This window comes from Apus apus, chromosome 4 (assembly GCF_020740795.1).
Source record: "Apus apus isolate bApuApu2 chromosome 4, bApuApu2.pri.cur, whole genome shotgun sequence".
NCBI classification, from domain to species: domain Eukaryota; kingdom Metazoa; phylum Chordata; class Aves; order Apodiformes; family Apodidae; genus Apus; species Apus apus.
Genome location: NC_067285.1, coordinates 88,043,235 through 88,063,231, shown reverse-complemented (window position 1 = coordinate 88,063,231; position 19,997 = coordinate 88,043,235). Strand labels below are relative to the sequence as shown.

Below are 19,997 nucleotides of genomic sequence, written 5' to 3'. Positions count from 1 at the left end.
TGGGCGCTGTGATTGGGGAGGGCAGAGGAGCCGGCCGGGCAGGGCAGCGTGTGCGCCGCACGAAAATGCACTCGGATGCCGCCGCTGTCAGTGAGTAGCGGCAGGACCGGGCCGCGCGCTCCCGCCCGCCGCCGCGGCGACAGCCAGCGCCACCGGCCCGGCGTTCCCGCCGGCAGGCGCTGCCGCCCGGGTGAGGGTGGCTTCTCCTGCCGCTCACCGAGGGGGCTCGGCCGAGCGCGCCGCCGGGGCTGCCGGTGGTGGGGGAGGGCGTCGGGCCTGCGGGGCCGGCGGGGAGAGAGGGGGTGCGCGTACCCGGGGGCAGGGGCCCCGTGCGGGCAGCGGATGCCCCGCGCCTGCCGGCGGGCGCCCCGGGGGGCGAGAGGGGCCGGGGCTGGATGCGGGGGGCCCGTGCGGGGGCGGGGACGGGTGAGGGGAGCAGCGGCGGAGGGGGCCGGGGGCGCTGGGAGGGTGTGACGCAGTTCCCCCGGCCCGGCTGGCAGCGGCGAGGCCGCGGCTGGCTGCGAGGGAGCCGGGGCCGCCGCGGGGAGGGCGGGTGCGAGCGGCGGCGCTGCCCGGCGGCCCCGCGCGGCGGAGGGGGTGGGTGGCGGTTGATGTAGCGGATTCCGCCGGGCCGGTGCAGGAGAAACGGGCTGCGAAAGGGCAGGGGGAGCGCGGCGCATGGCGGGAGGTGGAGTCTCTGCTGCGGCCGCCCTGCGTGGGGGGCGGTTGGCGGCGGGGCTGGGGGACTACGGCTCCCAGCGGGCAGTGCGGCGGCGCGGCTCGCTGCCCGGGGCCGGGGTCGGCGCGGAGCCCCCGGGGGCCGGGGCGCTGCCCCCCCGCGGGGCCGGGGCGTTCGGCCGCGGGGCAGGAGCCGGGGGAGGATCGCGCTGCTTGCTCTGGGGGAGCGTCCGGAGGGCTTTGTCTCTGCAGTCTGGTTTCTGGCTCTGGTTTCAAGGCAGGCAGGACCGTGTGGTGTAGGCAGGTTGCCTGGAGTTGGGGGATTAAGCTCCCGCGTGGGTGTGGGGTAAGTGGGGTTCGGGGTCCATGCCCGGCTGCTGGAGAGGGGAGGCTGCTGTCCGGAGCACAGAGCTGTGGCGGCAGAGCCGCGTTCGTGGTTCCTGTGGGATCTCCTAGGGGTGTCTTCCCGCTGTGGAAGGAGTTGCAGTCCTGAAACACTTCATTACTGCTGCAGAACTTGCTTGTGGGAAAGATAATGGAAATGGAAGCTTTGATCGTACGTTTATGAAGATTGTCTGACTTTTGGACAAAGTCCTGAAAGCAATTCTGGGAAGAAATGCTGCATGAGGCCTGGATTTTTTTGGATCTTCCTGTATTTATTAAAATTAGAAATAGGACAGGGACAGCTTGGTAAGGGCAAGGTTATACAGTTTCTTCAGTGGTTCTGCTTTATTTTACCTTTATATTTATGGATTATTGTATGTTGGTGGTTAAGGTTACTGTTAAAGCACAAATAACTGCCTCATGTTGGAAATGGAAGGATAATTATTCTAGAAAATGCCTTCTGTTCATTCGCTTTGTCATGTGTCCTGTCCAAAAAAAGGTGCAAGTCTTTATTATACACATATAAGGTAGAGTTACAGATATTCCAATGCGCCCTGAGCATGTTGAAGGCTATATAGTGTTTTGGTTTTTTTTTTAATTTCTCTGCAGAAAACAGTAAGAGTACTGTTTCTCAGCCTTCAGCTTTTACTGGTTTCATTTTAAAATTTCCCTTAGAGTGATTGAATCTTCCACCTCAGTAGTGTTTTTGTTTTGTTTTGTTTTTTACCAGTTCATAGCCTTGTATATGTGTTAATTTTAAACGGGAAAGTTTTCCTAAATTAACTAACTTAATTATCTGTAGCTTCATAGTAGTTTATTTTCCCTCACTGATATAAATTCTTGAAACAAGAAATGTTCACAGCATATCTTTACAGATACAGAAGTTGGCTTATGGTTGTTTCTTGACTGAACATTTTTATTGAGCCTTCTTTTTGGTCCTTCTTAGATGGTTGTCCGTATCTTATGATTTAAACATTAATACATTTTTTCTCAGTTTTACTTTTGAGACAATATTTACTTTTCATATTATATGAAAAATAGCAACTTCCCTTTTTTCCATTGCAGACATTTACTTACAAATTTCTTACAACTCCAGTATCTAATTGGAAATGTCTCCTCTGTGAAAGGCCATGCAATGAATTGAGTTAGGCAAGTAAACACTCTTCCTCTCACTGGTGCTCTTCCTTTGTTTGTATCAGGATGAGATTTCATTTGTGTAATAACAGCACCTGATTTAAATTTGGTTTTATCTGAATGGCATTTGTGCTAATTTTAAGTGAGTTATTAATCCTGTATTTTTCCTCCTTTTTCCACCTCTCTTTGGAGATATTGAAAGCAAAGAGACTGTTTTTCCACGGCATTAGTTCCTAGTTTTGTTTGCGGCAAGCAGAAGAGGAAAACTTACTTAATTTATCTGTCCTGTGCTTGCCAAAAAGCATAGGAAGTACAGTATATCCCATGTAAAACACACTTACACAATTTAAGTATAGAGCATTAGCAGTGTGGTTATTTCTTCTACAGTAAGTGTGACTATTACAAGGGCTTCAAGCAGAACCCTGATTTTAAATGTGACAGCATTTTTCTTATGCTATCCGATTGAGTTGTTATATTTAAAATCGTAGGTCTGACATTAAACAAAATGTCTGCTTTTGACTCATAAAGAGGAAGAAAAAACTACCAGTTTGGTGAGTGTGATTTTTTTTAAAAAAATAATATATATATATATATACAGAGAGAGAGAGAGAGAGAGTTGTTTGCATCTATGTATTGTTAGAGCTGCAAGGTTTTAACTTGCTCTGTGGAACCAGCTGGTGTGACACATATTCTGTGGCACTTGATGCAGATGTGTGGCTGCAGAGACTATGGGACTCTGGCTACCACAGCTGCTTATTACTGCCCATTAGCTGTAGATTACTGCTCCCCTTGCTTTACTGGCAAATGGTTTGTAGGAGCACTCTCTAATCCACTCAGTCAAAGGTATCTGGGTTAGCTCTTGCCAGCTACCTAAATTATCTAAACTGACAGGGTTGATTTTTTTGCCTGAAGTGGATTAGGGAATGTGCCCATGACCTGTGGTGCTGGCAGAGTTGTGGGGTCTGTAATTTTTGGCAGAGGAAGAAGCAAGCATCTGGGGCAGTAATGCTTTGGACTGGTGTAGCTGTACCTAGGGTTGTTGTAGGTCCATTGTGACTTATACCAGATCTGCATGGTGCTGGGTACCCTAGGAGTGTGCACTTGACAGGGTTGCATTTCTGCTGAATTAGCTGGAGCATGAGATACAAAGTTTTTATTAGCTTTATGCCCTTTGTAGGATGTCAGATGACACCTAATCTGGCATGAAGTTAAAGAGTAGTACTGGCAAACAACTCTCAGGTCATACCAGCTGATGAGGCAAAACTCACTTGCTGACACTTTTTTGAATTTGATGGTAGGGTAAGAGGCTGGATGAAGACTGTGCATCAAGTGGGTGTAAAATTTGTTCTGTGTTAAATGTTTTGCAGCTCAGTTTCCCATGTTCTTGAATTGTAGATTGAAATAATGTCTATTCACAGTTTGAGTAACATGGAATCACTGAAATGCTGTTTGATTTGCTAATCTATGCTTTAGAAATAGATTTAAATTAGCTCTAATTATCCACTGCTTTCACTCATTCTTTTTCAGCTGTGGCTGGTCACTCCAGCTTTATTATATTCTGGCAGGAATCCGACTAGGAATGCTTCAAAATACTTTAAGTAGGTACACAAGTGGCATTTGCAGCAATCGAAACAGATGTGTTGCACCAGAAATATGCTTAGTGTTACATTAAAAAAAAACAAACCCAAAAAACTCGAGCCAAAACACCACCTCCCCAAAAAAAACAAAACAAGCCCTAAAAACCCACATGAGCCAATGTGCAGGTTTGTTTTTTTTTTTTATCCTATATGTTGGTATAGCATATGTTAGCATAGCTTTTATTTACTCAGACTCAATTTAAAGTAAAAGGAGATGCATTCAGACTAAAGTAACAGTTACACAACTTCTGCACTGCTTGAATAGGTCTAAAATTCTCAATGAACTTTAAACTGCAGTAGGTCTTTTTGTAAACAAGATTGCAGATCAGGGGACTTTTTAAATACCTAGGTAGAATAAGGATTTCTTCCTATGGGGAAGAAAAAGGTGAATGCTTTTCTGTATCCATGTAGCATGTAGTAATTTTAACTTTTTTTTTTGAGATAAAGTGAACGGTTGATTACATATGGCAACAGGAAATGTTATGAGTTGAATAGAAATGTTTACCTTAAAATGCTGTTTTTAGTGTGTTGTCATTTCAACCACATTTTGTTGTTTGGGCTTTTGTAGTGGCTTTTTTTTTGTGTGTGTGTGTTTTTTTTGTTTATTTGTTTGGTTTTTGTGTGTGGTGTTTTGTTGTTTTGGTTTGTTTTTAAGATAGCAGAAATCACTCTGGTTTGCTTCACATTTTAGCCTGTTATGTTTGGAACATGTACTCAAATTGGCAACTGTGGGTTTGAATGCTGCTGATTTCAGCACTAGGTAGCTCTGAGCTTAGTGAGGCTCTGTATGTATGTGTGCAGGAGAAATGTCCTGCAGCACCATGTCTTTAGCTCTAATAGCTATGTCCTGTTGCTCCTCAAGCTAAGATGGATCATTGCACTTCACTTTCCATTCAGTTGCATGTCCTTGCTGTTAAGGCTGGAATAAATTTCTGTTTTCCTTACTTTCTGAATGATGCCCTGTGTTCAACTCCACCAAATCAAGGGAGACTCTTCTTTTCAATCCTGTTCTCTGCCTCCACTCCCCACATGATTGCCCTGGCATCATGGACCGGGAGAGAGGTCTCTTCTGCAGGCTGCTTCTGCTCATGGGTGTCACTGCATGTGTTGATGCAGCTACAGACATTGAAGTTAATTCTTAATCCTGTCTTTGACAGAAATGCAGAATCAGCTCCTAGCTGCTCTGTGCTGCACTTTGGGAATCTTAGTTTTTAGGTGTGTTGTGAAGTTTTTGTGTAAATGAAAATAAAACCGATGCATGTGTTTATTTTGGTTTCTGCATTTAGTAATGAATATAGAATTCTGCTTTCTGAACATAAGTAAAAGCTTTCACCAAATGTAGATTTGAGATCTTAACTTCTGAGTTAATTAATCAATATAAATTGTCTTACTGTTAGGATAATTCTGTAAGTAGATTGTAGAGCATGTAATGGTGTAGTACACAGAAGATAAAATTATTCTTTTTTGGTAAGTAAAGTTTACTTAAAACTAGTTAAGAAGACAGTACATTGAACTATTATTTCCAATACTACTACAAGTTTTATTCAGTTCTGTTATTTGAAACCCAGGAAATCAATTAAATAAAAGGAAATGCAGAAACATTCCATTATAGTCTTCAAGAATGAGTCTACCTAGTGTGTGTTTTCTATCTACTTATTTTTTTCTGAGAACGTTACCAAAAAATACCTTTGGTATTTGTACTGAGTCAGATACATCTTCATAGTAATAAAAATTACTACTGTGACTATTTCCTTGCTTAATTTTTAATTCAGAGTTGTATGTATAGCAATTATAAGGCATGTCTGTCTAGGGTAAATATTTTTAGACCTGCTGGTACTGTGTGGTTTTGTATAGATTTTCCATTTGCTCAGGAAAATAATCTAGAAGCTTTTAAAGGAAACTTGGAGTCAGCTGCTGATCTGGTTTAGTACTATTGTTAATTTTTTACTAGGTCTTAGTAGATTTTAGTCCACACTGTAGCTGTGTTTTGTCCAAGCTTTAAAGTAATAATTTTGACACCAGGAGCTGAGTTAAAGTTTTTGTTCAGGCAGGTATGTGTCTGAATATGAGTAGATGCAAAGGCAGAAATATTTGTTGATTATTTTATGTATTAATTTGTGGTTTCATTTGAATAGTTTGGCAACACATTTTTCCCTCTGGTAAAAAAATTGAACGGGACCTTTAAGTTTTTTCATTTCATATAGGAAAGTAGAGTATTCAAGTTCACTTCACCTGTATGATTTGCTTAAATTTAAGATATATTGTATTTTTTGTTTGTTTATTGTATTCTTATGTTTTTCTTAATAAGGGTGTAGAAAAACTTTTGTCTAGTTTGTTATGGAAGCAAGGCCAGCTAGCTGTTGTTTCTTCTCCCTCTCCATAGCTGATCCATGGTGTAAACCTTGATCTATAATATTTTCAAAGTTATTTTTAAGATGTTTGCTTTTTACTTTTGAAGTGTTTATGATGATGACTAATTGACTAACCCAGATTTTAACACTTAAAATTGTTAATGATAAAATCTGACATTTCTTTCCTTTCTGGACTCCGACTTGACAGTTATTTTGCTGTTTTGTTGCTGTTTTTTTTTTTCGTTAACTGTTACATTCTGAATTATTGTGAAGCATTTATTATCATTTGGAATTAACATTGCTTCAATCCTTGCTAAAGATAAGATAACATCTGCATGAAAGATAATTTTATGAACAAAATACATACCCTTGTTTGACATACACCTCTTAAAGCCTTGGAAAGCATTCCAGCACACCTTTTGTCAATATTCACAAAGCAAGCAGGTTTCTTTCTTCTGATCTCTGGTCACTAATGATACTTTGCTATAAAATATTTCTTTTTGCAGGGAAAAAACTCGAAGTATTTTCAGACCAGTTTGTGTGCTTTGAAACTCTTGTATTCAGATGAAAAATTGCTTCATATACAATGGCTTTCTTCGTGTACAGCCAGCTGTCGAATGTGTAGCTTCATGTGATGTGTTGCTCTTCTCATAGTGGGGCTTGGATGGACAGTTGATGGATTTAACACATTGCTCCTACCACAAGAGGCTGTTTTGCTCCCACTCATGTCCTTTCCCATTTATTGCTCTAAATGCTTATCTGGTGTCACATCTCCTTAGTGATCTGATTCAGACCACTGAGCTGGCAGGGTTGGTTTGGTGGGTTTTTATGCAAATAAAATTTCTAGGGGCTGACAGAGGGGTCAGGCAGGCACAGCTTGGAGGCTGCATAACCAAGTGTGAAAGTTCAGGAGGTGGAGGGAAGAATTCATGTTTCTGAAGCATACAATTGCAGCCAGCTGTTGAATCACTTTCTTGTCATGCTGCCTACACCATTGTCCCTTTACTCATTATCAAGATGGTATTATTTGAGCATGGGAGATAGTATTTTTTAATTCTGTTTCTCAATTTTTTATTTTTTTTTTTCGAAATATGCCTTTTCAAAAGCATGGGATACTGTGTGTATCTTCTTTGCAGTATAGATACAGCAAACGTTACGACCAGATTTGAAGGTGACCTGTGCTGCAGTTCAACTTCCCTAATGCATTGGCTGCTGTTTGTATTTGCTTTTGTAACAGTTAATGTAAAAGAAGCCTGCTTTCTATTTTGGATAATATTCCTACTTTGCAAACTTCCCCTGTGAAAATGAGAAAAATTTGGACTCTGGTTGTCTGTATTTATACAGATAAACCAGTCTTTGTGAAACTAAGGTGTCATGCTTGTTGTATAAGAGCTGTAAAATACATTGGTGTCACCCCTGTAAGTCTTATCAAAATTACCTAACCTATTTTTGAAGTAACAGCTTAAAATTGTAAGGATATTTCCAGTGGATCTGTGAAACATACTGGTATGAATTACGTCTTTTGAAGTGCCTAGGAATTTTTCATTTCAAAGGTGATACCTAATATATAATCCTAATTTTAAAATATTTTTTCCATTATTTTTAAGAGTACCATTTAAAAATATTGTATAATATTATTTTAGAATAAAATATTGGCTCAGCTCTCTCAGCTTGTTACCTCCAGATATAACTTGTTTCTCTAAAGACTCATGTTCTTTATAGATTTTTGGCTGAGCAACAAGGGAATTGTAAAAATTCATATTCCAGAAAGCTTGGTCTGGTCAGACAGTTAAAAAAATAAGTTTTACCTTTAGTCTTCCCTTGAACTGAAGATTGGCTAAGAAACTTGTGGTTGTTTTTTTGCAGAATGGTTCTGCTTAGTATTGTTTCACTAGCCAAAATGGAACTTTATTGAGCACTTAATGCAGGAAAAAATCTAGCACCTTGTTGGAAATGCAAAATCTTCCTATCTGATCTTGGTAAGAAGATCTAGATTGTCTTTGACTTCATATTGATAAGTGTATCTAAAGTTAGAAATTCCATCTTTGGCACTTCTGATTTACATAAATTGTATTTCTATGGTAGTGGACTGGTTTTTTAATTCACTGTGACGAGAATTCTATGAACATGTGCAACAAGAGCACTTCACACTTACAGTGGACAGTTCCTTCAGGTCCACTTTTAAACTTCATAGCAGTGTGTTTCACTGACTTGAGGATCTGGTATTTAATTATGACTTTTGTTTATCATTAGATTCTGGGTCATCTTAAGTGTATTTTGAGAGCATTTGTTTGAAATGCATCTTGCATGTTGTATCAGCTACTGGGCAAAGCCAGATGTCTCACAGTAGAAATACTTTAATGCATTATCTGGGTGGTGACGCTAGGCACATAAAGGTTTTCATGTATGGAAGAATTTTGCTTGAAATGCTTCACATGTCATATAGTACATGCTTCTAATTAGCGTGGTTTTGTGCACAAATTCTAGTTTAAATGGAAATACTGTATAGTAGTTGGCTATCTTTCATCCCTGTCAGCTGGTCTGTGTTCAGCTTCTGTGATTCTTACTGGTTTGCATGTTCTCTGGCTGGATCACAGTTGATCTTTTTTGTAAATTACTTTCCCATTTTGTCTTTGACACATTTCTAGCAAAAATAGGGGATTTAAAAGACCTGAGAAAAATTAGTTTGCCACCTTTTTTTTGCAACTGAAGCAAACTCAAGTATTTTATTTTTGGAGCATGAAAGTAAACATCTATGTTATGGCTCCTTTCATGAAATATCAGAATATTTTATTTTGGGTTTTATTGGCATGTATGCCAATGTATTGGAATGTATGCATGTATTATTTTTTTTTTAAACTAGCATGTATATTAATGAATTTAGAATGTTACATGGTACTTAATTTTGGAACAGATGGAACTGAAGGACTGGGTAGTATGGAAATTAAAGTGATTCCCCATTTAAAGGAAAAAATGTTGTACTTTATTTTTTAATATAATTTTGTATTTAGCTATAATTCTGTTTTTCTGAGAGTCATCCATGCCTTAAGAAAAATGCATATGTGGGATATCTTTTGCAGATTTCACTTACTGATTCTACTTATCACTGAAAATGTTGATGCTGAAAAGGTGTTGAGATGGCATTTACTTTATAGTCATGTGATTTTATTAAATGACCAGAACATAGGAAGATCTCTGTTTCTACCTCAGGAAAGCAATGAATTTAAAACTTTTTTTTTTCCCTCCTCTCTAGATTTTCAACTGAATTCTCACCTATCAACACTGGCAAATATTCACAAGATTTACCACACCCTCAATAGGCTGGTAATGACTTGCCATTTTCTCTCAGCAGAATAGCTAGGGCTTTAGTCCAGAATGTTTTGTGATTGAAATAATAAAGTGATTATGCTTTAAAAAACGATGGCTGCCTTTGTGTCTGAGAGGCTGTTGGTTTTGAATCCTTTAAGAGATAAGCAGTATTAGTAAAAGGTGAAAATGCTCGTACGCCTAGAGGTCAGAGTTGAGTTTGAGCACTGTTCCCTGGAACACTGGATTTAGGTGTTGTCTCCATAAAAGCAGCTTTCCTTGATATATGAAGTAATGGTAATCATCATTGTTGTCCAGTTTGTAACAGTTCTTGTGGAAAATGTATTGAATGAGCAAGCTGTCCCCTAACAACCCTAAAAAGAGTGAAACAAAACTTTCTTGGAAGACTGTCGCTGCTTGTTTTCTGTGCATTTACATTTGTTTTATTGTGACTGTAGCTTGAAATGCCAATCTGACTTCTGTTTGTACACTGAACGTTTAGTGGAAAAGAGACTGCCTGAAAAAGGGGGTGACTCATTTCCAATACTTCCCTTGGTTTTAAATCCATTTTCCTTAGAACACATGTATTTATCCTTAAGTAAAGTGGCAAATTGTAAATCCAGTCTTTCTAATACTGCAGTTATTAATGGAATTGTTCAATACAATAGTGCAAAATTCCTGACCCAATGGATACTTATTTTCACTCTTGAATCATAGTTTGTTACGCTTTTGATAAATAGAAATAAAAAAATATTTTTCAAGTTATTTAAATATTATCCTTTAGTTTTTTAGATACCTTTGCAAGGGTGACTATTTACATAAATATGAACTGAAAGCACAAAGGCTATGTAGACTTAGCTAGATGCTACTTAAGTAATTAAGATGAATATTAATATAAAGTAAAGGTTAAAAACGTTACCAAACAATAAAGGTTGCCATCTTGTTTATCTGTGTCATTCGTACTCTCTTGCAGAATCTGACAGAGGACGTTGGTCAAGACGATCACCAGACAGGTATTTTAATAGGAATGTAGAAGAAATAGATTGAAACAGTTTAACATGCTTCATCTAAGAAGACTCTCTAACATGATTGAAAATTATATTTTAGAAGACTAAAGGAGTTTTAAAAAACAAGTGCCAGGAATTTTTTGTTTTCTTCAAAGTAGATATTTGTGCTTTTAATTTATTAAGTTGTGAAAAACTCTGACAGGTTTCAGCAGTATCTGCCATTTTACTATTTCTTAGTGTACTTTAAAAGAGTTAAAGAAAAAATTCTCTCACTCCTTGGACTCAGCTCATTAGACTAGCAGAATATCCATGTTCTTGCAGTGTTTTGACTCTTGAAAGCGTTAGACCAGAGCAGAAGCAAGACCTCTTGTGGTTATTGTGATGCCTATGACCGAGTTTAAATGCTGTGCTCCAAACAACCCAACTGTTTTCTTAAGTGGTTTTGATGCAGATTGTTGCTGTTTCTTGTGCAGATTTTCAGTCAGCATTTAAGGGCAATTTATTAGTCCAAGCCTGTTTTCTGTTCAATAAAATTTCATTGTTTTTTGAGGCCTTCATTTCAGGTGCCTGGTACTAGCTTGCTGCCATTCTTGATTCATCTGCATTCATGCTTTGTAACTTGGTATCTTGCAACATTTGTTACCTCTTTTTGCATTTGTTACTTGTGAGCTAGTGTCTTCCTTGATTTCTTTTTCTTCCTTCCTTTCTGTGTTTCAGGCATGATACCTAAGGAGGAAGGAAAATAACTTACTGGCTTTAAGTCCTGAACACTCAGCAGAACTGTTCTTTAAAACTGACCATATCTGTCCTACCACCTGTCTCAAAGTTATTCTCTATTCTGGGGTGCTGGATATATTTTCTGATATTACCTTGAGTGTTTAAGAAAGTGGTGAGAGCTGTCAGCTCTTCCTGGATATTTCTGAGACATCTTTGTAAATCTAACACATTTTTAACCTAGAGCAGCAAGTAGAGATGCATAGGACTACATTGTTTGGAACTGGACAAAGCTCACTTAGTGCTCATGTACCCTTTTCCATAATGTGACAGGTGACTTTGTTTCATAGTTGACCTATCTTACCATGGTTAAGTGATTAGTGATTTGATACTTAAAATTAGCTGATCATGTAAATGGAAAACCTCTGCAAAAGGGATTGGGGCAGGTAGTTCAAGGCAGTCAGAAGTTTTATTGCCCGGGTGTTAGAACTGATGTCCTCACTCATCTCCTGTTGGAGACTCGGAATTTTCCCGTTTGTGATCCAGATGCTCAGACTAAACATTGAAACAAGGATTTCATGGATGAAAATACATTTCATAATCACTATTTGTGATTACAAAAAGCTGTTGTGAAGCATTGTGATAGTCCCCTTCCGTCACCAATCAGTACGAGTAGGCATACTTAAAGTGTGTTAGAATTTGTCTTATCTCTTACCTAGCACTTTGAAATAAAGGTCAGTATAAGAAGTTGCCCTCAGAGCTCTAATTATCTCTAATGGAAGATGTTTGAGGTGTTACTGTTCTTGATGAACACATTGATGATTGCCTGCATTGTGTTGTTTGAATTAAGCTTTTTCAAAAGGTTAAAAATGCCCATTGAATGAGTTTGGATATAAAATCCCAGTAAAGAGTGTACTTTTTTTGAGTAGTTCTAAAGAACCTTTCAAACCAGAAGCAAGAATGAAGTGAGAACCAAAAGTAGAGGTTGATATGAGCAGGCTTCTCATATTACAATTTCAGTATTTATTATGCTTCTGCCCTGTCTTATGTCTCCTTGTAGAAGAAGATGAAGCCCCAATGTTTGCATAACTTCCAGGCAAATTCAGTCCAAATGTGTGTTTGTTGTTTCTTATATGAGAACAAATACACGTGCAAAGAGCTGTTTTGGTCCTTGTGAATATAGGACAGTGGAGTCTCCCATGTGAGTTTTGTATGGGGCTTGACTCTTCTGACACATTACAGGAGAGCCTTATGTAAATCTGAAAACAGTTATTTTGCAAATTATTTTATTTCAGTCTGCCTAAATTTATGGAACTTAAGTTTTCCAGTGTTTCAGTAGTACTGACTGCATAGGAAGAAATGTCAAAACCTGAATTTTGTGACACAATTTGTAGAACTTCAGAAATGCTGTGAATTTGAGATTCTATGTCCAGAGCTCATTTAAAAGTCGTTTTAATATCCCAGTAGCAAAAGATTCTATGAGTGTTGCCAAACCCAGCTAAGGATGAATTTTTTTTTAGTTGTGTATAGTTTGTTTAGTTTTTTGTTTGTTTGGAGTTTGTTCGTTTTTTGTTGTTGTTGTTGTGGGTTTTGTCCGGTGTTTTTTTTTTTTTACACTCTGAATTTTTGGAGCAAGCCTTATACTTAAAGATTACTGTTGGTTTTCTGATGTAAATCACCTGGTTAATGTTATGACATTGTAGACCCTGAGTTTGGGATGATTTAATAAATATGTATGTAAATTTGGTTAAGATTTCTAAAAGCTGTTTAAAAAACCTGAGTATTTCAGTTTTTGGTTAGTATTTATAATGGCCTTTTAAGGCATTTTACATTTATTGTGAAGCAGTTGTTTCTGAGCTAACAATAAATGTTCTGGACACCTAAATCACTTTAAGCAAATCACACCTTTCCTAAGTATTAGTCAGATTACTTTTCTGGAACTAGATCTTAAATATCTAGGAACTAGAGGGTGGCAGTTTCAAAATTAATTCAGTGATTTAGGATCTAAGATGGTCCTTGCTTCAAAATTCCAATCACCTACAATGATTACAGTCTCATAAAATATGTTAGCATTCAGTGTGCATATGTATCGAAAAATAAGGCAGGCTGTGAATGTGTCGTGGGCCTTGGCCATTTCAGCTGTTTGTAGGGGCAAGAAAAGCAGGCAATTCAGATTCTGTAAACAGTTTCTTTTTCTTCTAGTATGTATATGCATTAACTTGGAAGACTCTTAAATCTGAAATAATAGTTGGTTTTATGTCATAGTAACAAATCTACCGACTTGTTAATAGCTTAACGTTATGATTTGGTTATTAAATTGGAACTTACTTACCTATCCAGACTAAAATGTCTTTAAAAATACACTAGCTGTTGTCACCTGGTTTGTTTAAAAGGACAAATTAATGTTTTCAACAAAAACAAGGCTTCATTGCTGTTACTGAAGTTTGTAGGGGGAAAAAAATTACTTTTGCTGCTACTGTTTGGTTTTTTTAGAGAAGAAAACCCTTCTGAGTCAAAAGCAATTCTGTAATGTGGAACTCAAGATAGAGAAGATTATTTTTCCTTTTACAAGACGATTGCAAGTTGTTTGATGTTTTGATGAGTATCTTAGTTTTCTCATCTTGTGTGTGAAAAATGATGATAGTTAACTGTGCTTGTGGTGGTCTTGTTGCATCATTAAGCAAGCAGCTATGTTTTTTCCAATTGCTTCAGCATTCACAGTTTCTAATTATTTTTCCTTTGAAATATCCCTCTACTTAAGCATCAGAAGAGCAGAATTACTCACAGGCATTTTCTAGAGAGAAGGTGAAAATTACATGTCTGTAAATCACTTTTGTGGGGCCACAGCTTGTAGAGTTCTATTTATTGACCTCTGTTTTTTCTTTTTTGTTTGTTCTGGTTTTGTTCCTATTCTAGGAGTGTCCCTCCCTTGTGGTTATTATCTTGTGTATTGTTTTACATTTCTTAGGGTGAATTTTAGCTCTTGAGTTGATATTTCCCTTTGGTAGCTTTGTTTCCTGCAAATTTGGAAGTACTGAATAGCAAGTTTGGCAAACAACATTTATACTCGGCAGGCTTTTGGCTGGTGGTGGCCTATTCAGCAGCCACTTGGAAGCACTACCTTGCAAATGCTAGCTTCAAGTGTCAAAAAGACAGTGAGATCTAGGAGGGTTCTGCCAGTCTTGAGTTGAGACCCAGGAGTAAGAAACTTTGAAGATAATCACATCAGAGAAGCTGCATTTGGTAAGTAAAGTTCCTGTCAAACTTTGCATGAAGTCAGAGGGAGCTGCATGTTCTGTTGCAGATGATCAGACCTTTGAGAAGTCAAATTAGTTGTGAAAGGCTGGACCTTGAAATTATATTTAAAGTTATTAAGCTCTGTGTAGGAAAAGTGAACATGCTACTGAGTGAGCTATAGGGTAAAATAAAAAATTGCAATAATTTAAACAAAATAACCCAATCTGATAGTTTTTAGTTTTAGATGGAAGTAAAAGAGTTAAATACTGAGCTGGTTTAACTTTCAGAGTTTGTTACAGGAAAATTATAATCACCCTTCAAATTCAATAAAATGATTCTTATAACAAAAGGAAATATTTTTAAAGCAACATTTTTGTGTTTCTTAGTAGTTCAGAGATCATTTGAGAGTTGAGAAAGACACAGTGAGAACTTGGTCAAATCTCAGTTACTAAGATGTTAAATCTCTGAAGGCATGTACAGCAGTTTGTCTACCTGGTGTCTCTGTGTATGTGTTTGTATGTGAGGAGGGTGTACGTGGGTATTTAATAGCCACTTACCAGTTTCTGAGCTATCTCTTTTCTTCCTTTTTCTGTCAGTTTGAGAACTGCAACTAGATACATTCAAACCAATAAAGGGTACAAGTTTTTCATATGAGTCATTGGAGAAATTTGGTTATGGTGAATTTTGTTACCCGCTTAAGCCTTTAAAACAAGTTCTGTGATCTTTCTAAAAATATTCTATCATGTAATGAAGAGAAGACTTCAAGCAGGACTTCTTGGGTTAAATTCTTTGGTTTGTATGGGGTTGCAGATCTGACAAATGATTTTCCTCTTCTACAGCTGTTTTATTTTTACTTATTTTTATTTCTTTTACTTGCGTCTTTTGCTATGCTTCTCTTTTCACAGTTACCTTGCATATTTCTTTTCCCAATCAATCAGTAAACTGCACAAACCCTGTGTGTGGGGTTGTCAGTTTTTCTTGCGTTTTAGCAGCATCCAGTGCCTGTGACCATGATAAATAGATATTTTTTTTTAATAGGCATTTAAAACCAAATTGCTCTCAAAGGAATGAGGTGGCTACAGGTTGTACTTAAGTGCATACATATTTTCCAAAACAAGGTGTTCATTAACACATGTTTTCATTTATTAAATTTAGTGTGTGTCTGAGTCTTTTGGCTGTCTCTAGCCATCTGTTAAGTTCTGATGTCATCTTAAGTATTGTAAGTTTGTGTTAGTTTTAAAAAAATAATTACTGGCAGAGTCTTTAGGAAAAAAAGCCATAAAGCATCACACTTTCAATAACATGGGAATACAGTTTTGCAGTGTCATTAATTCGCAAGCATAATCAGATGGAACAAACTATATTCATCAGGTCAGGTTCCTTAGTTTCTTTAATCTGGATAGTAAATGCATCAGGCATACTGTGAGTTTTTGATGGTCTCTAGCTTACCTGTTTCAAATGTATCTTATACTGGTGAGAAGATAAATATTATTATTGCTAATTTCCTTTTTAAAGTATTCTGGACAGTGCTTCTAGAATCATATACTTCTGACACAGAAATTATTATTTTTTCATGTGATAGTAGTTTATGGAGCATAATGCTTGGAACTTTTTTAATAACTAGTTAATTTATAATTTGAAATTACAATACTCTTAAAACTTTCTTTCTGAAAGATAGTGTAGATATGGCCATACTTTCCTGGGAGGATGCTGGAGTGAGAGAGCTTCAGGGTAAAAAAAAAAAGAGGAACGTATAGGAAGAATTTTTTAACTGGAAAGAACATTTCTAGAACTAGAGGTATTTTTTTCTTTTGTAATAGAAATTAATAAAAAGGTAAGACCAAAGAAGGCATGCTAAGTGCAAAAAATGTATTAGTTGAAAGAAATCAGTTCATCTTGATCTACCTAATGCTAGAGAAATTAATACTTCTGTATGCATAATAGTTTCAGTGTATGTTTGTAATATAGTAGATGCAGCAAAGCCTGTGAGGCTGTAAGGTTCCTTACATGTCTTTCTCCTGTAACAGGAGAGAGACTTGCAGAGGTATAAAGAATAAGTAAGCAAAAGATTTCTCTTAGTATTTGTTGGGAATTGGACCTCTGATTTTGGTCTACTCACTTGATGCCAAAAAGTTGTCAAGGTTTTATTTCTTGCTTCTCTCCTGTGATTTAAAAAAAAAGATTTTGTGAGCATCTTGAGAAAGCATAGTTAAGCTTGGATGCTATTGAAGCTAAGAAAAGGTAGCGTAGACATGCTGGAGTTTTTCATGTTTTCTCGCAAGTTTCTTTGGCATCGCTTTATGTCTGGATTTTTATACCTCACCTCTCTTCCTTTCCTTTTAAAATTCTCTGCGTAACACTTAGAGTTTTCATAGCTCTTTGAGCTGCTCTTACACACACTTTTCTCAGGTGTCCATGTGGTCTTCAGTATGTGAAAATAGGACAGAATTTTGCCTGGAGTGATAATTTATTGTTTTCATGAGACGGCAAAGGGAATTTAACAGCTTACTGTGGTCAGAAGGGCTGGTCCTGTGCTCTTTCTTGTGCTAATACACAGAAAGTTGTTAGTCTTTTTTGCTTGGGACAATTATCTGTGGGTTTGGTGAGCTGCATTTGCACACTGAAGAGTCACTAGAGGCAGAGGAGTATGTAGCTGAGAGAACGGGAGGGAAAGACTACCACTTAATTGGCATCGGTGTCTTGAATTGGCTGTTTCCTACTTGGGGACTTCAGTCTTTGAGAACTATCCAGTTCAAGTGATACAGCCAGTCACTTATTTTTTTTCTCCTAGCAGTTCTGAATATCTCTTCCCCCACCCCCAAAAAGAAAGAAAAGAAAACCAAAGAAGAAACAAAACCTTTCCTATCCCTTGCTCTTTGTATCATTAAAAACTTGGGGCTTAAACATAAAGATTCTATTTTCTAGAGGTAGATGCCCTAGTTTTTCAGTCACATTTGTGTTTTGAAAAGTAATGAACAACTCTTAGAAGTTCTTATTTGAATAAACAACTGAAAACAAAGATGCCTTTTTGAGGACTTTTTCAGGATAGTCTCAGTTCTCGTTTTTTGTTTGAGTGAAGTAACACTATCACTACTGTACATCTTTATATAGTACTTTTGGCCTTAACTGAAATCTGGTCATAGAACACCATGTAAACGTGAGATCGATTTTGCTATTCAAAGGAGACAACTTATTTTGTAATTTTTAAATCCATTAACTTCCTCCCTTCCCTTCCCTTTGTAATATGCCTATTAGTGGACACAGTTTAACTGGTCTACAAGAGTTTCATTTCTTGTACTGGTGTTTTTAATTCCCTCTGTAGGAAGTCTCCGGTCTTGCAGTTCATCAGACTGCTTTAGTAAAGTGATGCCTCCAAGGAAAAAGAGGAGACCTGCAGCAGGAGATGATTTGTCTGCTAAGAAAAGTAGACATGATGGGTATGTCATCTTACCATGAGCTAAGACTGATGGAATATCTGAAGTTGAATAGCTGATATGATCATGTTATTAATACTAATGGAAATGGTATTCAAATTTGCTTGGTTTCTCAGTGTGGAACCATAGCCTATGATTGAACTGTCGGATATTGATAAGCACACCTAAGTTCAGTTTGCATCTCACCTTTTTCTAGAAGAAGCTTACAGGGAGCTTCTCCTTGCTGTAATTTGCCAGCTGTTGAAATAGACATACTGGTTTGTTCATAAACATCTTCTAAGAGATAAAGTAATATATTCCTGTACACATGCATAAGATCTGAATTGGGCATTCTCAATCTACAGCCTGTCAAAAAGTGAATGTAGTTGTAGCCCACTGAGCTCTTATCTGAAGTCCTGCTCCCTGTCATGGTGTGATTTGATGGTGATCATGGAAGGAAAAGGTTGCCCAGGCAAGGTGATAGCCAGTGGTGGAGGGGTGGTTGAGGCTGTACTCAGTTTCCCTCTGAGCAACAGAAGTGCGAGTGGGTTGTAACTAGGTGCACAAGCAGTGTATTCTTTCGGCATGGGTGTTGCATAGCTGAGACTTCTGCAAGTGTTGGATTTTCAGGATATAGGTGTTCAGTCAGCCCTGGTCATTCAGAAACCATCAACTGTGCTCCTTATGTGCAAGGTAATTGCTGTTTATGTGCACTAAATTGAGATTTTGTGGGAGTACAAGAGTGCACACTTCTGAATGATAGGTGCAGACATTGAAAAGTGACATAGACAGACAAAAAGTTAGCCAGTGCATGGTCAGTAGGATTTGAGTTCTATTGAATTTTTGTACTGGTGACTCAGAAAACACATGCTTCCATAACAAGTATCTTCAGGATGGTAAACAGATGCATTTTTCTCCTGTCAGCCTGAAATCGGGCAGGGTGCTCTCATTTTCATTTCCTAGCATGAGTAAGAAAAATGCTGGTAGCCAAATTAAGCCTCTGGTTATGCCTCTATAACTCCATTGTGTTTAATAGGGTTGCACAACTGTAGCTGCACTGGAATTTATTAAATGGTCTGTTGGTGCAGAAGAAAGAGATTTCAACTCTCCCTTTCATTGCTTTGCATATATAACATTAGAAAGAACAAAAAAGCAGTACATGTTCTTAATATTATTGTTGCTTCTTAGAGATAATAAAATATAAAAGCTATATAGTTGATAGAGGACATTACAACTTATTCAAAGATATGCATAAAATACGGAAGTGAAACAAGGCAGAATGCTTCTAGAATCAAAGCAGAGAGATTCATTAAATTTAACTACACCTCCCTTTGCCAAGACCTTGATGGTAAAACAAAACAACCCAAACCCCCTAGAATGTAAGGATGCCTGTAAGTAAGATATACTGATTTATTTAATTCAAATAAGAAAATTATGAGAAAGTAATTTTTTACTCTGTAATTAATGTATACATACAATAACTTCAAGAGCTTCTTGAAAACATAATTTGAAGGATCTAGTCTTCCTTCTGCTGCTGTGGAAGCCTTTATTAAAAGGAAGACCTCAGCCTGCTTTTAGAAGTGGAGGTGAAACCAGATCTACCACTCCTGGGCCACAGGGGAATATCTTTCTCAGATGTGGATCCAATTTTTATCTCTCTTCCTTGCTAGCTTATAAGGGGTTTCGGGCTCTATCTGCTTCCCATTGTATACGTTTCTTTTATTTTGGTCTTCAAGAAGACAGTTTTTATTTCATCATGACTGGCAGTATGAAGAAATATGCTGAATACTCAGCTCAGTGTTGGAGCTCTGTTTTCTTTCAGAGTGATTTTTTTCAAATTTGACTTAAGTCCTTGTAACCTTCTGTGAACAAGGTAGACAAAGAGCAAGCTGTCTCCTAGTTCCATGCTTGTTTTTCAGGCGGAGCTCATGCTTGCTGTGTTTGGTCTTTGGAGGTCAGACATCTCATTTTGTCAAGCAGAAATCCATCTGAAATCGGGAACCTCTACAGCAGTGTGCTATAGCAGGGCTAGTTACAAGCCATTTCCTCCTACATTGTGTGCAGGGAATTCTGTATACAATAAAAACAGTATGGATAGTGCAATGCCAGTTTATGGAACAAGGGGCTTCTTGTCCC

General features: G+C 38.1%; 1 protein-coding gene across 6 annotated transcripts in view; it reads left to right on the top strand.

Annotated features, from left to right (window-relative positions):
* The window catches only part of DCUN1D4 (defective in cullin neddylation 1 domain containing 4), a 38,877-nt gene continuing 18,880 nt past the window's right edge, over window positions 1–19,997 (top strand). The window contains exons 1-5 of one of the 6 annotated variants that reach the window (XM_051617094.1): window positions 2,685–2,747; window positions 3,724–3,794; window positions 9,438–9,508; window positions 10,464–10,503; window positions 17,771–17,885. In XM_051617094.1, coding sequence (XP_051473054.1) covers window positions 3,776–3,794; window positions 9,438–9,508; window positions 10,464–10,503; window positions 17,771–17,885 — 245 coding nt within the window. In that variant the 5' untranslated portion in view covers window positions 2,685–2,747; window positions 3,724–3,775. Of the gene's footprint in view, window positions 91–169; window positions 191–920; window positions 1,025–2,684; window positions 2,748–3,723; window positions 3,795–6,068; window positions 6,912–9,437; window positions 9,509–10,463; window positions 10,504–14,285; window positions 14,455–17,770; window positions 17,886–19,997 lie in introns of those variants that run through there. The other 5 variants (XM_051617093.1, XM_051617097.1, XM_051617092.1 and 2 more) reach the window with 5 other exon arrangements.